This window comes from Lactuca serriola, chromosome 8, assembly GCF_051521515.1.
Source record: "Lactuca serriola cultivar US96UC23 chromosome 8, Lser_US96UC23_V15, whole genome shotgun sequence".
NCBI lineage: Eukaryota > Viridiplantae > Streptophyta > Magnoliopsida > Asterales > Asteraceae > Lactuca > Lactuca serriola.
Genome location: NC_136415.1, coordinates 19,322,646 through 19,344,203, shown reverse-complemented (window position 1 = coordinate 19,344,203; position 21,558 = coordinate 19,322,646). Strand labels below are relative to the sequence as shown.

At 34.1% G+C, this 21,558-nt stretch overlaps 2 protein-coding genes across 3 annotated transcripts; both read right to left on the bottom strand.

Annotated features, from left to right (window-relative positions):
• Positions 1-1,913: 1,913 nt before the first annotated feature.
• Positions 1,914-3,844, bottom strand: LOC145065447 (7-deoxyloganetic acid glucosyltransferase-like). Its single transcript, XM_079012432.1, has 2 exons — positions 3,222-3,844; positions 1,914-3,009 (listed from the first exon to the last, which is right to left on the bottom strand). The coding sequence occupies exons 1-2, from the start codon at positions 3,757-3,759 to the stop codon at positions 2,063-2,065; spliced, it is 1,485 nt and encodes a 494-aa protein (XP_078868558.1). The 5' UTR covers positions 3,760-3,844; the 3' UTR covers positions 1,914-2,062.
• Positions 3,845-10,948: 7,104 nt separating this feature from the next.
• On the bottom strand, positions 10,949-21,245 carry LOC145065445 (7-deoxyloganetic acid glucosyltransferase-like). Of its 2 annotated transcripts, XR_013688425.1 has the most exons (3): positions 20,430-21,245; positions 11,301-12,970; positions 10,949-11,206 (listed from the first exon to the last, which is right to left on the bottom strand). XR_013688425.1 is itself a non-coding variant. In XM_079012431.1 (2 exons), the coding sequence occupies exons 1-2, from the start codon at positions 20,965-20,967 to the stop codon at positions 12,015-12,017; spliced, it is 1,494 nt and encodes a 497-aa protein (XP_078868557.1). In that variant the 5' UTR covers positions 20,968-21,245; the 3' UTR covers positions 10,949-12,014. The 2 variants fall into 2 exon arrangements, 1 of the variants encoding a protein (XP_078868557.1); XM_079012431.1 differs by having other exon boundaries at positions 10,949-12,970.
• Positions 21,246-21,558: the final 313 nt, after the last annotated feature.

Genomic DNA, 21,558 nt, shown 5'->3' with positions numbered 1-21,558 from the left:
TGGATAATGTCATGTCAACTGTGACATGTGATTTTGTTTCGGATTTTTATTTGGTGTTTTGGTGATTGGATTTCCTCTTGATCGCTTGTTGTTTCTAGATGGGTCTTTTAGTATTCAATCAGATGGAGACATGAGGAATGGAAAAGAAGGTTGGAAACATGTTTGTCGGTATAGGATGGGTTTTAACGGGGTTCGATGTTTGATATTTTGAATTCTAATATTTGAATTAGGAAGATGTTCATAAGATAAGGCAACTTTCTCAATCAGTACACATGACTATCTTTCCTAATATAACTAATAAAAAGGAATTATAACAATTAGATCAGAAGTGTGAGAATATGAATCGTGTTTATATGGCTACTAGGAAGTTACCTCTAGGATATAATTGTGTATTTGTTTGTTTAATTTGTTAAAGTAAAGTTGGTTGATGTTCTTTTTCATGAATTGTGTAATATTTAGATTGGTAGTTTCAAGCATTGTTCTTTTGTACCTAGATTTAGTATGATGGATCTTATGAAGAATCCTAATGATCATGCACATTGGTGGGATGCCAAGTCCACCAAGCATATTAGACCCTTTGTTTGCAAATAGAACGTAATATAATGGTAAAAAGGTGTATCGATCATCGGGAAAATGATTGTATTCAATCACCAATGCAATACAGTAGAGCTAGTGTAATAAAACAAACTAACTACAATTTAACTAGGGGGTTGTGATTGCTTGAAAACCAAAAGACTTGAATAACTAAAATGCTTGTAAATAAGCAAGATGGTGGGATGCTCAAATATTGGAGATAATTGGTCAATCAAGGTAATTCAACACAATGAACATTTGTGTGTTTATCATTAGGATTAAATATGAAGCTTATCATTCATCCCAAATTGGTTATAACAATCATAAAGCATGATATGCAAAGATTCCTTATAGGTAGTATGGAGGTTGGAGAAGCCCAAAACACACCTTCTTAATCATAATCAAGGATTCAATCGAAGCAAAAGAACCTAAGAAAGTTGATTAGCCTTAAGAATGAAGGAATCCCTAATTCCTAGAGGATGTAAATGCTTACATATCCATAAAGGAGTCATGATCCATAAGCTAGAGATGATTTCTATCATCGTAAAGCTCTTGTACTAAGTAAATTTAATGATTTAATGCCAAACCAAAGAAATAAACCAACAATTGCTCATTTAAGTACCAAGCTCAATATCAAAGTATTAAACAAGCATAAAAAATATGGACTAGAATCATAAACATAAAATAAATGGCAATCAAGCATGAATCCTTCAAACCCCACAAATATCCAAGGGTTTTAGCCAAAGTTAACCAAAATAAAGAAACTAGTCACTCGTGGCGACAAGATAACAATCATAAAGGTATTTTTGCATCAAGAAATTAACAATTACTTAGAAAGATGAGAAAAATGTGTATCAAGCTCTCAAAAATCGCCTCCAAGGTGCTCCAATGGTGGAAAATCAAAGTATGGGTGCCAAACCTAACCCCCCAAGGTAAATGGTGAGCAAAATGACCAAAATGCCCAAAAGTGTGCAGTTACGCGGGTACCCTCGCAGATTCGCGCGACTGAGTCTCCACCCTCGCAAATGATGTTGGAATGCTATTGACTCTTTTTCTACACTACACCACCCCATTACTGAAGATTCCATTGGTCCCCTTCACACCTTGCATGATTCAAATTTGACAATTCTTCTTCAAGCTTCAAATGTTGATAATCCAAGCCCAAAATAAAAATCCAATACCCATCTTTATAAACCCGATGAAGGGGTAAGGTTATTAAACATAAAACTATATTGACCACTCAATATATCACTCAATATATATTGAGTGGTCAATAAAAAATAAGCCAATAAGCTCATTACTCCAATGGTAATAAATGATTACTCTAAAGAAACACACTATAAAAAAAGCTCCTATCGGAGATGCTCTCGATTACATTATTATATATTTAATATTTATATTTATCCCTAATGACGTTAATAATAGGCTTATCTAATCAAACAAACAGCCATAAACAACTCCTTATAACATTCATCGACTTGTATAGTGGTTACTTTGTGGTGGAGCTCATTGCTTTTATATCATCAATCAAACGACTCAAACTCATGGACGAGGAACCCATCTCAGCTATCGACTCTTTAGCCAGATTTGCCCAACCATCCGCACACTGGATAAACATGTCTCGTCTCGTTCCCATGACATCCTTCACTGCCTTTTCAACGATGAACCGATCACAAGTATCTTTCATGTCTATCCCAAGCTTCCATACCTCTCCCACAAATCGACTATTCACTTGTTGGTCCACAAAGTAAGGCCAACAAATCATGGGAACACCCTCGACTATACTCTCGATAGTCGAGTTCCACCCACTATGCGTCAAAAACCCACCAACAGCAGGGTGGGCGAGGACATCTTCTTGTGGTGCCCAATCTACGATACACCCGATTTCTTTTGTTCGCTCTAGTAGTTGAATCGGGATCTGCGATTCATCATACTCACCAGTGATTGACCCTGGGCGTCTCACCCATAGAAAGGGTTTCTCACTGTTTACCACACCATGCCATATTTCGAGCAGTTGGTTTACTGTCATGGTGGCTAGACTCCCGATGCTGACGTAAAGAACGGTTTTTGGAGGGTGTTTATCGAGCCACGACAAGCAAGTTCTATCTTCCTTCCAGACGCTGTTTGAAAGGGTGGCTTCTGAGGACACCAATGTCGTATTGGCCATGAGGCGAGCTTTGTGGAGAGAGTGAAGTGGGCCTATCGGGTAAATATTTGGACAAAGTTTTTTCATGTGTGGGAGTATGAGAGCATCCAAATCTTCGAACGTGTTGATTATGAATCCCTGAGCTTGAGGAGCTGTTCGAGCTTCTTTCAAGATGAGTTGAATTACAGGGTCTGAGAGGTCGTTGGTACGACAAAAGCTAGCAAGATCCCGTCGCCGCATAATATGTTCTGTTCCTGGCACACTTTTTATAAGCTCGTCTAGATCATCCCCTGAAGAATAAGAGAATAGATTGCTGATCAATATCACTTTTAGCTTTACACTTATAGTATTTATGTAATTGAAAAGGCTGATCAAAGCCTCAAAAGATTAATCTTTTTATGTCATAATGGTCAAAATACGACTCCAATGTAATCTACTTTTAAATACTACATAATAAGAGTATGTGTTTATCACGCAACCTAATATACATGAGAATACACACCTTTGAATGGAACATCCCCAGCTTGAATAAGGGTAGGAAGATTCAAGTAAGAAGTCCACAGGCAGCATGGACTTACTGTGTCGAAGACAACCACAGGAGTCGACGTCTCTAAAGCAATATCCACCGCAAAACTAAAGCAAGCATCTGGTATCATCACTGTCACCGGCCGCTCCGATTTCGAGCTCAGGCTACCGGAAACCATCATCTCCCGGAAAAGTGGTCTGCTCACAGTATCTACAGCTTCCATCACCTCCATGAACCGGTCACCGGAGACAGGTTTTTCATGCTCAACTCCATCAGGGATTGTCTCAAATCGGAAGTTTGGGTAGCTGTTGAATCGGGATACCACCTGGGTGTGGCGGAGGAGAGGGCGGTGGATGTGCTCGGTGTTGAGGAAGGTGACATGGATGCCGGAAAGACATAGGAGTTCGGCTAACTTTAGAGCACAGTTAACTGGTCCTTGAAATGGTAGCGGAAAGATTAATACATGAGGTTGGAGAGGGATTTTTGCGTTGTTTACTTGATGGTTGAGGTCCATTTTTCTTTCGAGTTGGTTTGTTCAATAATTATTTCGTTAAGTTGGGTGGAAGCAGCTCACGATATATGGTGTATAAGTTGAGTCCGAGATCAGCAATTTAGATAACGTTTTAAAGAGATGGGGCTCAGTAGGTGGTCATTATCGTGTCGAATTATTCAGAGGTTGCTATCGAGCGTGGAAAATATGGCTCACTAGTCACTACGGGTTGAAAATAGCCGAATGAGGAACCGGTCATATTCTCTCCACTCCCACAGCCACAGCCTAGTGAGACCTTTGATAGATAAATAAAATAAATAAATAAAAATAAAATATTTAAAAAAAATATCACTAATTCTTTCTTAATCTTTTCTCTTGATTTTAATGGTTGTCCTGATCTAAGTATAAGGACTCTTTGAAAAAAGAAAACAAATTAGTTAGAAAGGAAAATAAAAATGATTGATTTTAGGTAACTAATGATAGCACCAGCACCGTTCTAAAAAAACTAATGGCAACCCAAAGGTTCACGGAGAAAATAAGAAATGAAAAATGTTTTCAATCTATTGAGTATTGAGAATATTAGGTATTATATGAGTTAATTAAAAATAAATAAATATAAATGTCTAAATATTTAGAAACTATGAAAAAATGAAAAAAATAATGAATTAAAATTGATTTTTTTTATCTTTTAAATTTATATAAATAAACAAATGTTTTCGATCTATTGAGTATTCGGAATATCAGGTATTATATTAGTTAATTAAAAAAACCTAAATATAAATGTTTAAATATTTAAGAACTTTTGAATTATAAAAAAATAAGAAAAATAATGAATTATTAAAATTGATTTTTTTTTTATCTTTTAAATTTAAATAAATAAACGAAATAAACTAACGAGCTTTAATCTTAAAATTTTGAAATAACAAGGTAAGTCCATTAATGAAATTGATATTTATTTATTACTATATTTATTATAATTATTACAGTAAAGTATTATATGAAATTTATTAAAATAGAAAAAAACCATAAAATGACATGTGGAAAAAGATTAATATAAAAAAACTTCTATTTATTAGTGTATATATATATATATATATATATATATATATATATATATATATATATAGAGAGAGAGAGAGAGAGAGAGAGAGAGAGAGATAGGTTCAAATGTTTCTAGAAACTATTATGTGCATATATGCACCAATGAAAATTGAGGAAGTTAATAAAACATTTAAGGGTATTATAGTAATCTTTGCATATTTAATTATGATAGATAATTAGTATGTTTATTATTCCTTTAAATATAGGATGTCAAAGTCAAAACCTGTTGAAAAAAACCCTACAACTCTCGTCTCTCTTTATAACAGCCGATGTTTTCTCTCTTTCTCTGGAATTCATCTTCACGCTCCAAAAATCACCACCGACATCAAAATTGAACCACCATAAGCCACCAATAAACCTAGCGACACCATCACATGCTATCCCCGATTGATACAACAACATTGTTGCCGCTAATTATCTACTACTAATCGACCCTCTATTTTGTATTTTCTCTGGTGGAACCGATTTAGCATCGCCATTTACATTCGATGGTGAAGTCCAACTGTTGAATCGTTTGTTTGAAGGTTGGTCTCTGCCACCAACGTAAGTTTATTTGATTTCCGATTCTTCTACTTCTTGATTGCTTGCAATTCTTCCTCTGAATGCTACTGAGTTACTGTAACGCCCGTGTTTCTGGGCTATGCATTAATGACGATATAATAGTCTAGGTCAACATTTGGAACTCGTTTTGAAGAAATAAGAATGAATTATGTGCTTTAAACTTAATTATTATGATTAAGGATTAAAATAAGCGTCGAAAATAAATATTAGATAAACCGATATCTATGAAGGTAGTTTTAGTGTCGTGACAAGGATTCCAGATATATAAACAATACCGAAATCCGAGTTATAATGAAGAAGTTATGACATGTCGAAGTTTCGCGACAGAACCGACACAACACTGCGCGACGTAAATAGTGAATTTACGATAGAGAGATATTTGGCCTTAGCGATCTAAACGAAAGTCGTAGAATACATTAAACTGAGAGCGCACATAAAAAGAACGTCTAAATCTGACTTCGTATGAGGAAGTTATGATTTTTCTAAGTTTCGACTTAGCAGTATGCAGCCCAAAGTTCGAATATGAGATCGAGTGATTTCTAGCCGAAAAAATCTAAATAAGAATCGAAGATCTCGTCGATAGTAGTCCAACAGTAAAAAGACAGATGAAAACGGACGTCAGATGAAGGAGTTATGAATTTTTAACGGAGTTTTCTTGTCCCGGCCTACTAAAAATAATATAATAAAAATTAAGTCAAAATTAGCCGACGGAGTCTAAACGAGAGTTGTAGACCATAATCTCACCAACTCGTGGATATAAAAAAAAACGTCAGAAACGGAGCTTGTATGCGAGAGATATGAATTTCTGAAGTTCAAGGCACGAACTTCCACCACTGTCAGAGTTCACGATGTGAACAGATGATAGACGTCTTCCAAAGCCTAACAGACCCAAGTTGCGATGACGCACCTGATGACGAACTAAAGTCACAACGTGAACTTGTGGTTCACGACGTGAATCCAAAAAATTGGCCCTATAAATAGAAACCGAAGGGCAGCCGGCCATGGTTGCAAATTCACCATTCTCTCACTCTCTTTACCCTCTCTAAGCCTACTTTTAGCCCCCCCCCCCCCCCCCCCCCCAAAGTCCCGGTATCATCCCCGTACCCGAAACAAGTCACGAAGCCCCAAAGATCCCGAGAAAAAGAGTTTTTGAGCCGAAACTCTGCCCACGAGAGGCCCGATTTCTGAGAAAACATCCTGGTTTCATCGAAAAATATTATTTTAAGAGACGAAGTGCTGTCCAATCGTCGTCTTATTAAGTGAGTGTATAGTCACTTTCATCTAACACATAGATATGAATACTTCTATAAAATACGTGTTATGTGTTTGTATATTATTTGTTTATTCGAGACGAATGTTTATTGAATGATTTATACATGTTTAGAATATTTAAACAATATATGTATTTCTATCTACAAATATGTTGGATAGAACATGAGTAGATGAAATAGTTGATGTGAGACGAAATAAAATAAAGAGAAGTTTTGATGATAATGATGTTCCAGTTAACTAGTGGAATATAGATGACGACCATAGACTTTTCTAGACAATCCAAAGGAAAGTTAACAGGCTCGTAACATGTAGGTGTTTTGAACTATGTGTTCATTAAGTGATATTGTTCATTAAAGTAATTTTGAACTGAGTGTTCGGTAGATGTTTTGAATTGAGTGCTCGTAATCCGAAGGAAGTTACCAGGCTTCTAAGCCTGACCGACTCAGTTTTTCTTTGTATTACAGGTAGTGGCACAAGTGCATAAGTTGGATGACTTATCAAAATATTTTGGGTATAGACGAGTAGTTCTAAATAACTGTTGTAAGATCTATTTAGTACTGTTTATGCTTTTGATCTGTATCGGAACATGACATCCCGAGATTTTGTTATTTAATGAAAATACATTTTCTTTAAGAAATGTTTTGATAAATTCTTGTCATATTTTATTTTGGAAACAAATTCCGCAACTCTTTTAATCAAAGGATTACTTTGATTTTATAAAACAAAGATTAAACAAATCGGTCTTTTCTGGACGTGAAATTGGGGATGTGTAACATCCCCCTCTGGCATGTATCACAATATTGTCCGCTTTGGGCCACTCGGCACGAGGACTTCCCAGGGGGTTACCCATCCTGGTACTACTCCCGCCCGAGAACGCTTAACTGCAGAATTCTTATGGGATCTGCTTCCCTCACGGCTTTAAAACGCGTTGTGATAAGGAAGGTATCCACACCCCTTTTAAGGAATGCTTAGTTCTCCTTCCCAACCGACGTGGGATCAGATCTAACCCACTGTGAAAGTGGGTAAGATCTGATCCCACATCGGCTGGGAAGGAGAACTAAGCATTCCTTATAAGGGGTGTGGATACCTTCTCTATAACAACGCGTTTTAAAGCCGTGAGGGCAGCAGATCCCATAAGAACTTTGCAGTTAAGCGTGCTCGGGTGGGAGTAGTACCAGGATGGGTGACCCCCTGGGAAGTCCTCGTGCCGAGTGGCCCAAAGCGGACAATATTGTGATACGTGTCATAGGGGGATGTTACAAATGGTATCAGAGCCAGGGCACGGGCCGATGTGTTCGACGGGGACGTCGAACCCTATAATGGGGGGTGAAAGTGGGTAAGATCTGATCCCACATCGGCTGGGAAGGAGAACTAAGCATTCCTTATAAGGGGTGTGGATACCTTCTCTATCACAACGCGTTTTAAAGCCGTGAGGGCAGCAGATCCCATAAGAACTCTGTAGTTAAGCGTGCTCGGGCGGGAGTAGTACCAGGATGGGTGACCCCCTGGGAAGTCCTCGTGCCGAGTGGCCCAAAGCGGACAATATTGTGATACGTGCCAGAGGGGGATGTTACAGGATGTCATAGTTACGATTCTTCACATCAATTTTGCATTTGATTTATTCATTGATTTTTGATTCTTTGATTTCCGTATATCATTCCTGTTGATTTCCGATTTCACTAGTATACCCACTTTGCTCTCATTCTTCTTTAATTTTAAATATCCATCATTCAGGTTGATTTTGTAATTTATAATCTGACTTAAATAATGATAGATTGTTCTTGATTTTCCATTTGTTTTTGATACTTGATTGTTCTAAATTTGGCTTGTTTGATGATAATGTCTAATAAGTATTTGTTGAAATGCCTAAAAGAGAATCTAAAGAATTTAACCTTGTGGTATGCATTCTGTCAGAATTACTAGCAACACATGTTTTATGTAATTATTTTAAAAGGTAATTAATTTGTATGTGTATTATTTTGGTTCAATTTGTGATTTTGAATTCCAATTTCTATTGTACATTTGGAATCTAAAATTATAGTAGCAGTAAATACGATACTTTTGAATGTAATATATGTATTCTGCCAGAATAAAATCTATGTATTCTGCCAAAATATATTCTATGTATTCTGTCATATTATATTTATTCTACCAGAATATATAAAGTGATAGTTAATTAGAAGTAACATGTTTTTAACAATTATTAGTTTTTGTTGTATTTGTGACCGGAATGGCTGGAAGAGTACTTTGAAGACCTAATAGGAATAACTTGAAGAATGAATAAAGTTTGATCATACTCACGATTTAAGAATGTTGTTAATTTTTTAAGAATTTTATTCATTTTTGTTGATACTTTTTTAGAATATGTATAATTATATTAAAACTAGTAGGTGATTCGGGCTTCGCCCAAAACCTTTTTCTTTAAAACAAAAATCGGACCACAAGTGTCAAGTTCAACAAAATCTAGGGGTCATTCATGTAAATTAACCCATTTCCTTAAAAAAAAATCTTTAAGTTATATAAAAAAACAAAAATGGACCAAAATGTCAAATTCAACAAAACCAAAAGACCATTTATGCAAAATAAGTCAATTCTCTCACAGAAAACACTACAAAAATCTTTAATATGTATAAAAAACAAAAATAGACCAAAAAAGCTAGATTCAACAAAACCTAAGGACCCTTTATGTAAAATAAAAGAAATGGGAATGGTTTAAAGCAAAAGCGGAGCGAGAGAATTGAGCAAAAAAAAGTAAAAAACAAAAGCTTATGGAAAAAATGGCAACATTTAAAACATTTGAGCATAAAAAGTAAAAAACAAAAGTTTATGGAAAAAATGGCAACATTTAAAACATTTGAGGCAAAAGAGTAAAAAAAAAATTATAAATTTACTGTTCATAAGAATATATTATAATTTGTTATTTTGCAACCTCGGATTCAAGAATTTTGTTATTATTCAATAATATTCTAATAAAATAAAATTCTTAAACAACATCATTCTAACAAAAAAACATATTCTGACAGAATAAAATCAGTTATGTTTACAAATTACGTTAGAATTAAAATTGAATTAATTAAAAAAGTTCAGATTTTTAAAATTAGGAGAATTATTTATCCCTAAAAATCCGAAAATTTTCTTTTATAAATGTAATTAATTGTCCAAAATACCAGTTTTTGTTAAAATTTGTGTGATTATATGGTACATGTTATCCCATTGTAATATCATACACTCTCAAATCATGTTCATTGATTAATTTCATCCGTTGGTCCAGATCTGTGTCGCCGCTACTGTCTTGTCGCTATTGCTCAAAAAGTCGCCGGTAATGCTACGTGTCGCCGCTAATGCCCTATTTCGCCGCTAATAGCGTCACCACTATTGCTTTTTTTTTTTAAAAGCAACCATTCTCGGCTATCCAAAAACCGATATGTAATAATGTTAAATGCAGAAAAACCGGTACGTTAAATGTAGAAAAACGATTACATAACATCCAAGTTTTATAATATCATACATACACCAAAATAAATAACAAAATTCTTATAAATTTATGTCATACTACAATCTCTAATAAAAGATAAAACTAATACGACGTGTCATCATCCCCGTCATCGTTGTTCCATCCTATAAGTTCCACAATTGACTCCGGATCGTTGGACATTGATCGAAGATTTTCCAATTACATAGTAAATAACACCATATAAACTTGTAAGTTAACCTATTAACTTAAACCAAACTAAAAATTACCAAATGATAAGAAAACTAACAATTACCAATTTATCTATATATCAACAAACTATCAAATTAACAAACCAACTAACTAACATTAACCTTATAAGTTAAACCAACAATCAAACTAACAAACCAACAAACTAATAATTACCAATTTATCTATATATACACATTACATAGGAACTATTATAGAAATTTACTTTAAATAACACTTCAATAATAGCGTCCTACTTGTTTTTTTGTTTCTTTTTTCCATATTGACATTGTAGTTTACACATTGTATACAAATACACTCCAAATTGCATACAAATACACACACATACATACATTATACACATATATACATACTTTTTATACACATAAAACAACCATCAACGCACTCCAAATTCCACATAAATACACACATACATACATCATACACATATATACATACTTTCTATACACATTAAACAACCATGAACACAATCCAAATTGCATACAAATACATACATACATACATTATACACATATACATGTATTTTTCATACACGCACATATATGAAATACACACAATTTTCACACACGTATATGTGAAATACACACATATAACATATTTCACACAAATATATGAAATACACACATGTATATACAAAATACACACACAAATGCACACATACAAAACAAATTGAAAAAAATGCACTTGTGGTTCCCAAAAACTTTTCCCTCTTTCAACTGGTGGTGTTAGTCTTCGGTGTTGCAACAGTGCTGGTGGTAGTTGATGTCGGGGACAGCAACAACCGACGGTAGTGGTGGTGACCGGAGAGGAAAAGAGCTTTTTGAAAACAAAAATGCAATTAATCATAAATTCTTATGGAAATCGACATTGAAATAGAAAGAAAAGAAGAGATGAAGAAGGAAACACGAACCCGGGAGAAGGAAATCGACAGCAGCAACAGTGTCGGTGGTTGGAGAGGGGAAGTTTTCGGTGGCCAGCTATATCTCTTCTACTATATGTTGTTAAATGAGAGAGAATCGAAGCAGAAAGAGGAAGCAAGGGGTGTAATATGTGTCGACCCTTAGCGGTGACACCCAATAGCGGCAACAAAAGAATCAATATCGGCAACATCCAATCTTTAGCGGCGACATACATAGAGGGAAAAGAAGGCGCATTTTTTTCGACTTTAGCGGCGACACCCAATAGTAGCGACAAAAGAATCAATACTGGCGACATCCAATCTTTAGCGGCGACATACATAAAAGGAAAAGAAGGCGCGTTTTTTTCGACCTTTAGCGGCGACAATTTTAGGTCTTTAGCGACGACATATTGTCGCCGGTATTGGTTTTGTGCGTTCCATGAATTTCTCAGCTATTAGATTACAAAAATGATCAAACGGTTCGCGTTCACCGGAACTTGAAAATGCAGATTCGGATAGGTAGGCATTACCGACGACAATAGCGGCGACATGATCTTTAGCGGCGACTTTTCGATTTGTCACCGCTATTACTGTCGCCGGTAATAGGTGTATTTCTTGTAGTGATATATAATCATTGAAAGTCAATTTTACATTATTATTTCATTTTGATAGCTAAAGATGTCAAATAAAGACTAATATCAATATCATATGATCCAACGATACACATCAACCTGATAACTTTGTGGCCGAACTCATTACGCTTATATCATTGATCAAACGATCAAAATTGATAGACGACGACCCCATCTCAGTTACCGATTCTTTCGCCAAAATTTTCCAACCATCAGCACACGGTCTAAACATGTTTCCTCCTGTTTCCATGACATCCTTCACTGCCTTTTCAATAATTAATCGATCACAAGTATCTTTGATGTCTATTCCAAGCTTCCATACTTCTCCCACAAATCGACTATTCACTTGTTGGTCGGAAAAGTAAGGCCAACAAATCATGGGAACCCCCTCGGCTATACTCTCAATAGTCGAGTTCCACCCACTATGTGTTAAAAATGCACCAACAGCACGGTGACCGAGGACATGTTCTTGTGGCGACCAATCTACGATACACCCAATTTCTTTTGTATGCTCTAGCAATTCAGTCGGGATCTGAGAGTCTTCATACCCACCTGTGATTGACCCTGGGCGTCTCACCCATAAAAAAGGTTTCCCACTGTTTACCACACCATGCCATATTTCTAGCAGTTGATTTACTGTAATGGTGGCTAGACTTCCAATGCTGACGTAAAGAACGGTTTTTGGAGCGTGTTTATCGAGCCACGATATGCAAGTTCTATCTTCCTTCCAGACACTGTTCGAAAAAGTTGTTTTTGGGGACATCAATGTCGTCTTCTCCCTAAGGCGGGCTTTGTGGAGAGAGTGCAATGGGCCTATGGGATAAATATTTGGACAAAGTTTTCGCATGCGTGGTAGTATGAGAGAATCCAACTCTTCGAACGTGTTGAGTATGAAACCTTGAGCTTGAGGAACAGTTCGAGCTTCATTCAAGAGGAGATCAATAATGGGTTCAGACAAGTCATCGCTACGACAAAAGCTTGCAAGATCTCGTCTCCGTATAATATGTTCAGTTCCTGGCACACTTTTTATAAACTCATCTAATACACCTCCTGAAGAGAAATATAAAAGACATTGTCAAACACCATTTTAGTTTTATACTTAATTATCAAATTTAGAAGCCACTAATAACATCAATACATCGTATTTATGTTACAGTTGTGTAGTTTAATTTTATATAAATTATTTTTTAATTTATAAAGATTTAATGAATACTCTTATAATTATTAGCTTGTTAAAAATTTGATTCACGAATTATATTATTAAACCATTGTAAGAAAACAAATTATATAATTAATTCGAACTAACTATCATGCATATTATTAAACATCATTGAAAAATATTTTAACACATTTGAATTAATCCTTCAGCTAAGATATAATAATGCAGTAAAGCTCTTTCCAATTCACATCATATATGATTCTTTACATTGTTTCAGTTGTAACCTACTAAGTGTATCATACTAGCTATTTTAAAAATCCTTAGTAAAGTCAGTTTTGAAGCAACTTCTATAATGATAGCATAGATAATTATGAAAAAACTTTCATAAAGATTGAATATGTATAGAAATGCTAGACTTATACTCATAATCATCTTACCATACATATTTAATAATTTAAAACTACTTGAAAGTTTCAAAAGCTTTTTGAAAACTTATTCTAAGTCTGAAGCTACTTGACATCTTCAATATAGTTTCATAGTTATGTCTCAACATAGTTAGAGATCCGCCGAAGTTATAAGTAAAAGTGACAAAACGTACTCATCCAAATCTAGCTTATGTGTCGAATGGTCGATGTACACGTACCAATACATTATTTGACTAATTGGTGCTTCAAATTAATTTTATTAACTTTTTTATTAAATGGTGCCATTTTCCAAGTAAATATGATTCACATGTATCATAGGATTCCAAATCGAATAAAGCCAAAAGTCCATCTAAATAGAGTCCAGGATTTATATTTGATATTTGTATTGCCTTACCAAAAATGAAAGAGTTGAATTATAAAATCTTGTTTAGATAATCTGATGTCATCATTCACGTGTTAGATATATGCTATGAATTAGTGAAACAATTTTTGGTCGAGTTAGAAAATTCTGAGCACACTAAGAGCTTCTCAATCAAATTGTGTTTATGAGATCCTATGGCAATAGATGTAACATTTTCATCCACTCCCAATAAGGGCTCTATTCAACCTTTTAACGACTATGCTAATATGGAATAATGTGTATATTTATCTCCTTTTCAACAATAGTTTTAAAGTTTTTGAAGATAACAAATGTTTTTAATTTTATAGGTTTTATTTAAACCCACATTTTTCAAAAGATATAATTGATTAAACTTAGAACATACTTGTTAGAAGTTGGCTTGATAATTCTCCATACACCTTAATGTACTAGCTAAAGTTGCTTTGAAGCCCCACATAAATATTTTTTTTGGTACATGTTCTTTATGGTGTTTTTTGTTCAAGTAAGTAGTCCATCTTTTTGTAAAAGATCATTCTCATCCTTTGTTGTTTAGGTGGCCAAAGAGACAACGATACACGTGAGATTCTTTTTCCGGTACTTCTTCATATTGTATATAATGACAAATAGAACATCATGTTCTTACGTATATATATGTGCATATTCAACCCTAATCTAGAGTGAAAATGTTAAGAGTTCCATCAAATAGCAAGATGGATAACTCCTCTTCCCTTGAATTTGTCCTGAACATAAAAAATTGTTCTTAAGTTTAGAAATGTATTAGACATAAGAGACTACATAGGTGATTGTATTTATCACATCCTTATTCTTCTTTTGGCTACCATATCAATCTCCATATCATTATCTATGACCATTTTTTTTTACTGAACTCTTCATTTAAAATTTAAAATCCATTCCTTTTTCTTAATTATATGATTGTTGTAGAATGTCTAGGAACCAAACTTCTCCTTGTTGCATTTTATGAGACTCTTCATAATACATTAATAAAAATTCATCTTAATCTTCCTTGAATTCAACATAGTTAGCCCAAACATGACATTCATATTGGAAGTGCTCGAACTTATATGTATTTTTAATACGTTATAATTGCTTTGCTGAGAGGTTTTATTCTTGTACCTTTATCATGTCATCCTCTAACTTAGCCTCGAACACCAGCTCATATGTCTAATTTGTTTTCTTAAGAAACTTTCAACACATGTTCATCATCTTGGTTTTGTTACATCATTTGCTCTTGAACAATAACACTTTTATTCACCTCATCAACCTTAAGGATACTCGATGTAACATCTGTTTCAAGTATTATTCTTTTGGCATTTGATTATTCTTAAATTTTAGATTTGGTATTTTGGTTGAACGTAACGCAGTGGTGGAGATCCATCGTGACAAGGTCATGTCATTTAAGTCGGGGCGTGTTCAGGTGATGATGAGGACATTGTGGCGGGTGGACACTAAACCCTAAATCTCGGTCCTTACACCCTATTTAAAGGCATTAACTCCTAGGGTTTTGGGAATACATCAGCCTCAATCCCTGAGAAACCCTCCCATGCAAGCTCTCGCATCCATACTTGTGTTTTGATCTTTTTCTCTGGTTTATGTGAAGTTTGGTAAAGAAGGAGTTCTCTTTTGGGTAAAAGAAGTGAAAAGCCAGCCTAGATCAAACATTTGCTTCATATCTCTTGACATTTGGAGATCTAAAATCTTAACCTTGATCTCTAGTTCATTAGATATTTTTTTGAGTCATTTTATGGTGGTTTTGAGTCCTTTTTCTTGGTGTTCTTTGAGTTTGGACAAATATGGAGCATTTGAGTGAGTATTAGAACTTCTAGTCGCGACTATTTTTCCTTTAGCAACTGCAGTGTAACGAAGGGGTCTAGTCGGGCTCAACGGTCGATGTTGGTTGACCGTTGACTTTTTTACCGGTTTGACTTTTAGTCAAACTTAGGAGTTTGATTAGTAGACTGAGGTTGGACCTCTGTTTGGTTTGGGTAGCAAGTGTAGCTAAATTTGTGTGACTGTAAAGATTGTATTTTCAGATCTTGATTCGGGTGAGTGTTCTCACTATACTGTAGGATACTAGGTGTCAATATATGTTTGTTGTCTTTGTGACTCTTGTTGATTTGAGGATACACTTGATGGGTTGGGCCTATTTATAAGATTAATGGGTTAAGCCTGTTGATATGTTTGTTGGGTTGGGCATACCTATATGCTTCTTGGGTTAGGCCCGTTATTATATGATATGTGGGATTTTAGGGAAGACCTAAGTTCTATGCTTACGGTGGTGCGTTTAAATGTTTCAGGTATTTCTGGTTGCAAAAGCAAGAACACGACTTGATTGTATCGTATCCACTGGAGATTTTCCGCATTGATGGTTTTTATATTATTTACTCTAATATTTGATTTTGGAATTTCAAACTTATAACTCGGTTACTTTTGTGGAATGATGATAGGTTAGTTTTATTATAATTAAAAGTAAAAATTTTAGTCTATATTTTGGGACGTTACACTTAAGTTCTTTGAATCTTCTGTTGAACAAATAACATAAAAAAGTTTAGACAAATTTTAAAAATTGGTTCCTGTAGTTTCTAAAAGGTAACATTTTAAGGACAACTATAAAAAACGTCAAATTATTGGTCCTTGTGGTTTAAATTTTGTATGTAGTTGGTCTTGTTGCATGTAAAATGGCATGTATGCCCTTCGTAAATTTTTAGTAGTTTATTATAATTTATGTTAATTAAAAATAGAAAATAATAGACATAATATGAAGCCCAACCTTAACCCCCAAACCCCACCTACACCCCTTTCTCCACAGTTAAGTACAACAAGAACAACCCCATCACCGACATCATCTTCCTCCTCCTCATCCCCGTAACCTAGAACTAGTATATTCAAAGAAGTCCAAAGTGGTTAATCTTTTTCTGAAACGATAGCTAATTCTTTCTTCAAAAAATCTCCCATAAAACTACCCAAAACTATACCGATTCCTGTGTATCTTGCTAAATATTGTAATTTGCTTCATTGCCTCACTAAGAGACTATCCTTCCTCTCTTATTCTTTTATTGCCAATATCTTAGAATCATTCATGCATGAAATTATGCTTTTTTAAACTTTATGGTCACTTGATACCTCTTTTTCATTAATTCTCATATTTTTTTCAACATCCCTTTATCAATTTATCATTTCTATTTTATTAGTTTCCTAGAATAGGTTGTTCTTAACATTAATCTCTTTGATATTAACATGCTCCACAAACTTCTAATGTGTATCATTAGCGTGTGTCATCCCAAATGTTAATGTGTGGATTCCTGCGTCTATCAAGTTCCACATCTCCTTGTTTCTTAAAAATTTCTCAGCTGCAACAGAACAATAATCATAACAACCATTGAACTTTAGTAATAACATACACAGACTTTTCTAATGATGAAGTTAGCATTCTGATCTTGTTACATGAGATTCACACCTTTTGGAAAATCTCTTTCTTTGTCAGCACACTCTGACTCTCAATTACACACTTCAAATAGTTTTGGTTTCAAATGTGAAAATCAAAATTTTAAAGAGTGGCTTAAGGGATATTATTAAAACCACTAAACCGAGGGCTATTTTTAGATTTTACATCACTAAAATAAAATAGCCCCTAAATAAACTTAGGTCATTGTAAAGAACAACTTCTCCTATGGGCATCCACAATGTAGTGAACACAACATAATTTAATGAATTACCACATCATCTAACTACTTTTTATACAACTATAACTTTTCCTACAATCAATGTTGTAAAACTCGGCCAATTCGACCGAGTACTCGACTCATACTCTGAAATCGATTATTGTCTAAGTTGGTTTATAAAATCTTAGACAAGATACTTGGATCCGATCAAACTCAAAGCAACTTTATCAAACTTTGGATTCTATATTTTACTCTATCTTTTTACTTTATCTGATATTCTAACTATATAGCTAATCTAAAAAATAGCACATAAACATATCATATACACTTTCTTACTTTCACTTTGAAGTTTTTCAAGATTAAAATGTTTATTATTTGAATTAGTTTAACACTTGAACATATATACTTTTATTGCTATTTGTCTATTTTGTGATGAACTTAATACTGATATTTTTCATATAAAACATTTCCGGAAAATGAGAGTAGGTTTACAATTTACTCTTGCCAAGTACTCCCTTAGGATGCATTGTGGCATGCATTTTTTGTTGATGGAAAACCGATGTGGACATTCTTACCGACGGTGAACACCAGTCCTGTTTCTTAATATGCCGAATGCATGTTTGTGTCGTTGTGTTTGTCGTTTAAAAGGAAGAAGATATAAATTAGGCTCGATTTTATTTGAAATTAATATCTATTGGGTTGAAAGTAGGACTGTTCACTATTCGGATAAAACCGAATTATCCAATTGGACAATTTGGTTCGGATATTCGGATTTTTGGATTGGTTTTCAACAAAACCGAATTATTATTGTGGATTTCGGATTGGTTTTGGTTTATAAAATAAGAACCGAATAGTCCAAAAAAACCGAATAAACATTTATTATTTATCTATTTCTAATATATATATCTACAGTTTTTTTATTAATTTTGTAATTTATTTTTTCAAATAGGAACGTTTCACCCGATAAAAAAACATTAATATGCATTTTCACTCAAAAGTTTTTTATCTATAAAATATTTAACTATATATATATATATATATATATATATATATATATATATATATATATATCTTCTTATTAGTTGTTTATTAATTTCAAATCACAACTAAGTAATTTGTTTTTGCTTCTTGTGTAAAGTTTAGTAATATTATAATTATTTGTCGTGTTAAAATGTTTCGGTTTTAAAAACCAAATTATAAAAACCGATCCAACCGAATTGTAATTGGATCGGATCCGATTGGATTTAAATTTAGTTTGGACTATTCGGATCCATGTTTTGAAAACTGAAATCAATTTGGATTCACTTGATTGGATCGGATCAAACCGATCCATCTAAACGAACACCCCTAGTTGAAAGTAAAGAACGTGCAATATATGTGGATTCTTTTTAACGACAGTTTTGTACTCCTTAGCCCATGATCGAACTTAGGGCACTACTCTAAGGAGTAACAGGAAATGCCCTCTACCAACCAAGCTAGCCCACTTGACCGTTGTTGCCCAGTTCATTGATATAGTAGCACCTAATAAGTTTTTCAATATTTTTTTACAATACATTAAACTTACAAAACTTTTTTTTTCACATTGAAGAGTTTATTGGTCATTGACTCCACATTTATTTAATGTAAACTAGTTTTTTTACTTTATTAAAATCTTCCATTAAATTCGCAGAATAATATGGATGCTCTAAAACTAGTAACTAACTATTAAACCAAACATAAATAAAAGCATTTTGTTCCTGATTAACATGGAACATTAAACTAGCAGAATAATATGGATCTAAAAACTAGTAATTAAGTATTAAACCAAACATAAATAGAAGCGATGAAATTACAAAAATAGTCATTTTTCTTAATCTCTTTGCAAAAAAGCCAAAAAAACTCAAAATTACAAAATAGTCACTGCAAACGTATAAATAGTTAAAACGGAGTCGTGTATAAGCGAGTTGTACGTTCGTAGATGGACAAACATGGGACCATCTGTGATTTTAGCTTTTTCAAGGTATAAATACCTTAATTTTTTAGAGTACTCGTTTTTTCTGGACTTTTATTGGGGAAACGTCTCGAAAAAAGGAGTTATGATATAGAAATGTGATAATAATTTGATTTGTGTTAAAAAAATTGATTTCTGATGCATCTTGTAGTTATACCTTTGTATTTGTGAGGTTATACATTTGGTTTTTATACTTTATATTTGTAGCCAACTGATTTTTGATGCAAGTATTATGTAAATATGTTAGACAATGTGATATAAATATGATTTGTGTTATAAAACTGATTTATGATGCATCTTCACATGGTACCTTTGTATTATACGTCAATAATTTTTTTTCATTTGGAAAAGTCCGTCCAAGAGATTTTCCCCAACAAAAATCAAGAAAAATGAGTGCTCCAAAAAAAAATTAAGGTATTTATACTTCAAAAAACTAAAATCATAGATGGTCTCCCATGTTCATAGTTAGACAGATCCATCTGTGAACGTATAACTTCCCATTACACGAGTCTGCTTTGACAACTTATACGTTCACAAAAGAGAATGCGAAATCACAAATGATTCTATTTCATCTGCGATGTCAGTGACTATTTTTGTAATTTTGGTGTCATTATCATTTTCTAAAAACAAGAAAAAAAAATTAGAAAAAATAACTATTTTTGTAATTTTCTCAATAAAAGCACTTTGTTCCTAATTATCAAGTTCGGTGTGGAATAAGAATATATAAATAATATTAAAATTGAAGTACCCTTATGTGACAAAAAAGCTCAAAAGAATTGTCTTCTTATGCCATACTTGTCAAAATACGACACTCATTCAATATACTTAAAAAATAAATAAATAATAAAAGTACCTGTTTAAAAAATAAATACACACCTTGGAAGGGAACTTCCCCAGCTTCAATAAGTGTAGGAAGATTGAAGCAAGAAGTCCACAAGAAGCATGGACTTACCGTCTCGAAGAAAACCACAGGAATCGACGTCTCGATAGCTACATCCAAACCAAAACTCAAGAAAGCATCAAGTATCATCACCGTCACCGGCCGCACCGATCTCGAACTCAGGCTACCGGAAACCATCATCTCCCGGAAAAGGGGTCTAGTCACAGTATCTATACCTTCCATCACCTCCATGAACCGGTCAGCGGAAACAGGTTTTTCATGCTCAACTCCATCAGGGATTGTCTCAAATCGGAAGTTTGGGTAGCGGTTGAATCGTGATACGACGTGGGTATGGAGGAGGAGAGGGCGGTGGATGTGCTCGGTGTTCAGGAAGGTGACATGGATGCCGGAAAGACATAGGAGTTCGGCTAACTTTAGAGCACAGTTAACTGGCCCTTGAAATGGTAGAGAAAAGATTAATACATGAGGCTGGAGGGGGCTTTTAGTGTCGGTTACTTGATGGTTGTTCTCCATTTCTTTTCGAGTTTGGAGTTGTTTGATGATTGTTTCGTGAAGAAGTTGGGTGATGGACTATGAAACTGTGGAAACAGCATACGATATATGGAGTATAACTGTATAAGTTCACCCTGAGATCAACTGTATAAACGTTTTAAAAAGATGGGGAGTAAGTCATTCGTGTCGATTTATTCAGAGCTTGTTATCCAGCTGCAACATATATACGAGTTGAAATAGCCAATGAAGAACTTGTCATATTCTCCTAAAATATCAAGGGAATCCTTTGATCGATAAATTATAATAATAAATATTAATAAAATATTTTTAATTAAGAAGAAAATAAATTAGCTAGAAGAAAATAAAAATGACTAATTTTAGGTAACTACATGAGGTTGGATCGAGAGGCCTTTTAGCGTCGTTTACTTGATGGTTATTGTCCATTGTTTTTTCGAGAATCGGATCGAGTTATTTGACGATTCATGACTGTTTTCGTGAAGTTGGTTGATCGACTATGAAACTGAAGAAACTGCGCGCATACGAGATACCGGGTATAAAAATATAAATTGACCCTGAGATCATGAAGATACACCCTGGTTTTTAGTTTTTTTA

Excerpts from the sequence above, each read along its gene's own strand:
- LOC145065445 (XM_079012431.1), bottom strand. The coding sequence starts at position 20,967 with ATGGAGAACAACCATCAAGTAACCGACACTAAAAGCCCCCTCCAGCCT. Across the intron at positions 12,971-20,429 it reads TGGGGAAGTTCCCTTCCAAG|GAGGTGTATTAGATGAGTTT; the intron begins GTGTGTATTTAT and ends ATTTCTCTTCAG.
- LOC145065447 (XM_079012432.1), bottom strand. The coding sequence starts at position 3,759 with ATGGACCTCAACCATCAAGTAAACAACGCAAAAATCCCTCTCCAACCT. Across the intron at positions 3,010-3,221 it reads TGGGGATGTTCCATTCAAAG|GGGATGATCTAGACGAGCTT; the intron begins GTGTGTATTCTC and ends CTTATTCTTCAG.